Genomic DNA, 4,316 nt, shown 5'->3' with positions numbered 1-4,316 from the left:
TCGATAGATTGCGAATAGCTTATCAGATAGATAGTGGTCGTCGTTATCTCTGATAGTCCGTCCTTTCGTATCGTGGACTTTGGTGATAATATGCTAAATAAGTTGTAAGAAGGTAAGTGGTCGCGTGGGCTTTAAAATAGTATCTCTTTTTGTGACTAGGTAATCTAGGTATGCCATTGAAGACAATATAGATTTTATTAGAACGTGACTAATCAGTAGGATTTTCTCCTATGTCATTGATACATTACTTCCAGACTCGAAACAACGATTTCTGGATCATATAGTTATATCGTGCGGGGGCCGAATCTGCAACGCTTTACTCAGTTGATTACCAAATCACTGTGAAAGCTGCTTCAATCTGCAATCATCCCCCTTCCCAACCATTCCAATCCCCGATTATCCAACAACCCTTTTTCTAACCTCCAAAAAGCCGGCAACGCACTTGTAACGCCGCTGGAGTGGAGTTTCGGGTGTCTATGGGCGGCATTACCGGCTTATACAATGAAAAAATAGAAAAAAAATTTATCTGATCGAACATCAGAAAATATATAATTGTTTTGAAACCCTTCCTAGTACCTAGATTATGGTGTTAATTGCATTTAAAACATGTATTTAAAGACAATGTAAACAATTTGTTATTTACATTATCAAGTGTTTGGTCCACAAGTGTTCCTTTGCCGTGACCTTGTTATTATTGTTTCCCACTCAAAATTGCAACAATAATTACTTTATCGTAATTAATAAGGGCTTACCTGAACAATATCCGCGGTACTGGCACTTGAGGTGTTTTAACAATATAAGTTACGTGCATTTCCTCACATACTTAATTACATAATTGTAAGGATAATATCCTTCATCATATTATGATGTCGTCAGACCAGTGGTTCTCGTTTAACGTAATTACTGTATATGAACGATACCTGCATAAACATATTGCATACCTAAAACTTGCATTACGTAGGTAGATAGATAGGAATTCGATAATTCGTATCACGCTACAAGATTGTGAACATTCTAATTGATTGCATTCAGGCAACGTCTCTCCTCGGGGATAATCACCGAATGACTTGCACCATTCATCAATTATTAACTCTGGTACAAATAAAAATCCAGCAATCGTTTAAAGTCTTATATTGTCAAACATGACGCACGGACATCACGCCGCAGCGTGCACAACGTTACGTATTTACTTATTTATCACAATAATAAAAATTGTTCTAGTGCAGATAGCTTATCTCTATAATATCACTCCAAATCTTTACAAAAACGTAAAACAATTGGCGATTATCTGGAAAGTACCACTAGCTAATGTAGCAGCGGAGTGCTGAGCCTCCGCGCGGACATGTTCCTCTTGTACGTGAGCACCGGGCAGGACTGGAACACCATCCTCTCCTCCACCTCCCGAGGAGCCAGCGGCCTGCCTCGGAACTCATCCTCAATCTGCTGCAAAGTCTTCCCCTTAGTTTCAGGCAGGAATATTGAGATCACCAGTAAACAGTATGTGAGAAGACCCGCGTATATGCAGTACGTACCGTGTATGCCTACACTCTCAACTAAACCTAAGAAAGTCTTTAACACTAAGAAGAAGGAAGCAGACATGGTGGCCAAGCTTATGCTTCCTCCAATACTTCGGTACTCCAGAGGGAATACTTCTCCACCGATCACGTTCGGTAGCGGCAGCATGCCAGTGGCGACGGTGAAGAACTGCAGGTTGATCAGCAGCGCCGGAATCCACACTGCATCGTATGTCAGTAGGCCTTCCTGCTTCAAATAAGTATAGGCAGCTATCGCGAGCTGACTGAGCACACACAGCCCTCCCGTTAGGAACATCATGGTTCGTCTTTTTATCTTATTAATGAGAAATACTGCTATAGTATTGGAGATAAATCTCTGAGTGTCTAGGAAGATCATCCAGAAGTGGGGGTTCACGTTAGGTCCCATGATCAGAGTAATGATAGTGGTAGAGTAGGCTGCCATGGTGGTGCCTCCTGCGAACTGCACCATCACGTATGCGTGAATCATAATTATTATAGGTTTGTAGAACTCCCTCTTCTGAATCGTGGCTATTGCGGTCTTCACGCGGTTTGGTTTCCTGCCAAGCTTCTGTTCTTGCTTTGCCTTCTCGAACACCATCCTGGCGTGTATCATTTCTTCTAACTCTGCGTCTTCATCTTCGCCTCGTAACCAATGGAAGACTTCACGACACTCGTCGTACCTTCCTCTGGCGACGAGCCAGCTGGGAGACTCGGGGGAGTAGATGGTCATGATGAGACTAAAGAATGAAAAGAAGACGCAGACGAGGGCGGTCTTCTGCCAGGTCAGGATGGACCCGAGCACGTGCACGAACAGTATACCGAAGGCTTGTGTCAAGGAGACAGTGGTGAGGAAGGCGCCCCTGTTCTTCGGACTGGCGTACTCCCCGATGAGGATCGATCGCAGAGGGGAGAGCATACCGATAGAGAGACCTTGGAGTATTCTTCCGACAAGTAAGGGCTGGAAAGAAAATTCAAGATTATTGTATGTAATTGAAATTTAGACAACATACAATTTTTTGGATTTTTGCCATCAATGTTTATTGCTGTCTAATTGTTATTGGCTAAACTCACCTCGTAACTAGTGGCCATCATTGTGATGAACCATCCGATGAGGACTGGCATGGTGACGGCCAAGTGGGCGATCCTTCTGCCAAACCGCTCCATTATAGGTGGCGTGATGAAACTCCCCAGTAACTGGGTCACTCCTAATACTGATGCTGTAAAATAAGAGGATATTGTAAACCACTGGATGTTGGGCCTTTTTGAGGGCCCCGTTTGTGGGGCTTGTAGTTAAACTTGTTTAATTTGATTGCCGTCTTAATTTATGTTGAGAGAAAAACCTTGTAATTTTATGATTTAAATCTCCGACAAATCAGGTAAGACTTCTATCATAGTGGGCACAATATTTTGGCAGTTCCTCAAGTAACTTGGGCTTAAAATTGAATAAGAAGTTTTTCTTTCAGCCTTGACACCATAACTGCCACATTATTCTTTTCAAAATGGAAAAAATGTACCTCTGAAAATAAATTATTTTCATTATGTTGAGGTTTTACTAACCTAGCCATGATGCTGCAGTCTTGTTCATGGGTATCTCGGAGTTGGGTACAAGCAGCTGAGGCAGCAGGATGGCGGGGTAGCCGATGACACAGCCGTGCCCAATGATGTTGCTGCCCACCGCTGCCGTCACGAAACACTTGAAACCAGATCTTTGTTAGAAAGGTTCTTTGAGTTGCTGTTGTTTTTCTACATCTTCATAATTTCACAATAAATACCGGTTAACAATATATACCGGAATGTCGAATTGAGTCTTTTCTCATATTATGATATCTTTTTGTCGATGAAATTACGATATTAAAATGACATTTTGATATTTATTACACAGATCGACAGGTGTAATGTAAGTATTCAGAATATTAAATTTTTATTCATAAATAAATATGTAAATAAAATGTTTCTAATATTTAGTCGATTGGCCTCGATTTACTAATTGGCGTTTATTGATGCAGAATTATAACACAAACAAGTCGATTGTGTAAATATTTTTATTGAACACACAATGGTATAGCTAGTTTATTTTTATTTCGTTAATAAGGGACAGGCACTCATTTAATGGTATTTTTAAAATTTTTTGGATACTTACTTGTCTCAAGAACGGTGACATTATTCCCTTTCCCATTTTTCTAAGTTCACTAACACATTACAGTTTAAATATAAAAAAAAAAAACAATAAAAATTCTTCTAGTTTCACTATTAATATCACAAATTGTAAATATCAGTTCATTTTCGTCGCTATTTTGTTACAATTAGCGCGCAGACCCTGTATTATCCGATAGCTAGTTCCATATTTATGACAGTGACAATAAAATGTAAAATAATGTGTGTTTATCATTTTAACTGCACTCAATGGATTATATGGAAATATCGGTATCTAAGGGCAGATCCGCACTGACGCACCGTCACTCGTCCGCCGTCACACTGTCCAATAAATAAAGAAATTGTTATATTATGCTACGGGATTACGATAATGGTTTCTTTAAATTGTGATAGTAATACTAATTATGATAACCACTCTATATCATTACACCGTGTTGCCGAGTTGTTGTACCTAGTTCCCTATAGTAGCGACAACTTGAGAGCGTGCCAAGATGCCTTAAACATGAATATATTTTGTTCTACACTTTAATTAGTTTCAGTCTAGGCAAGACGAATAAAAAAACTCGCTTGGATACAACTATTTATCTAATCGTTTGTTTTGTGATTGGTAAGTAATTAATTTAATCA

The 4,316-nt window shown here is 39.7% G+C and overlaps 1 protein-coding gene across 1 annotated transcript; it reads right to left on the bottom strand.

Moving 5' to 3' along the window:
* Window positions 1–1,115: 1,115 nt before the first annotated feature.
* On the bottom strand, window positions 1,116–4,073 carry LOC118280785 (facilitated trehalose transporter Tret1). The gene is made up of 4 exons (XM_035601161.2): window positions 3,676–4,073; window positions 3,093–3,228; window positions 2,607–2,752; window positions 1,116–2,493 (listed from the first exon to the last, which is right to left on the bottom strand). Exons 1-4 carry the CDS (start codon window positions 3,709–3,711, stop codon window positions 1,306–1,308), a joined length of 1,506 nt encoding a protein of 501 aa, XP_035457054.2. The 5' UTR covers window positions 3,712–4,073; the 3' UTR covers window positions 1,116–1,305.
* Window positions 4,074–4,316: the final 243 nt, after the last annotated feature.

The sequence above is a fragment of the Spodoptera frugiperda genome, chromosome 16, assembly GCF_023101765.2.
Source record: "Spodoptera frugiperda isolate SF20-4 chromosome 16, AGI-APGP_CSIRO_Sfru_2.0, whole genome shotgun sequence".
In the NCBI taxonomy this organism is placed as follows: Eukaryota; Metazoa; Arthropoda; class Insecta; order Lepidoptera; family Noctuidae; genus Spodoptera; species Spodoptera frugiperda.
The sequence above is the reverse complement of the archived record's forward strand: the minus strand, read 5'-3'. Positions and strand labels throughout refer to the sequence as shown.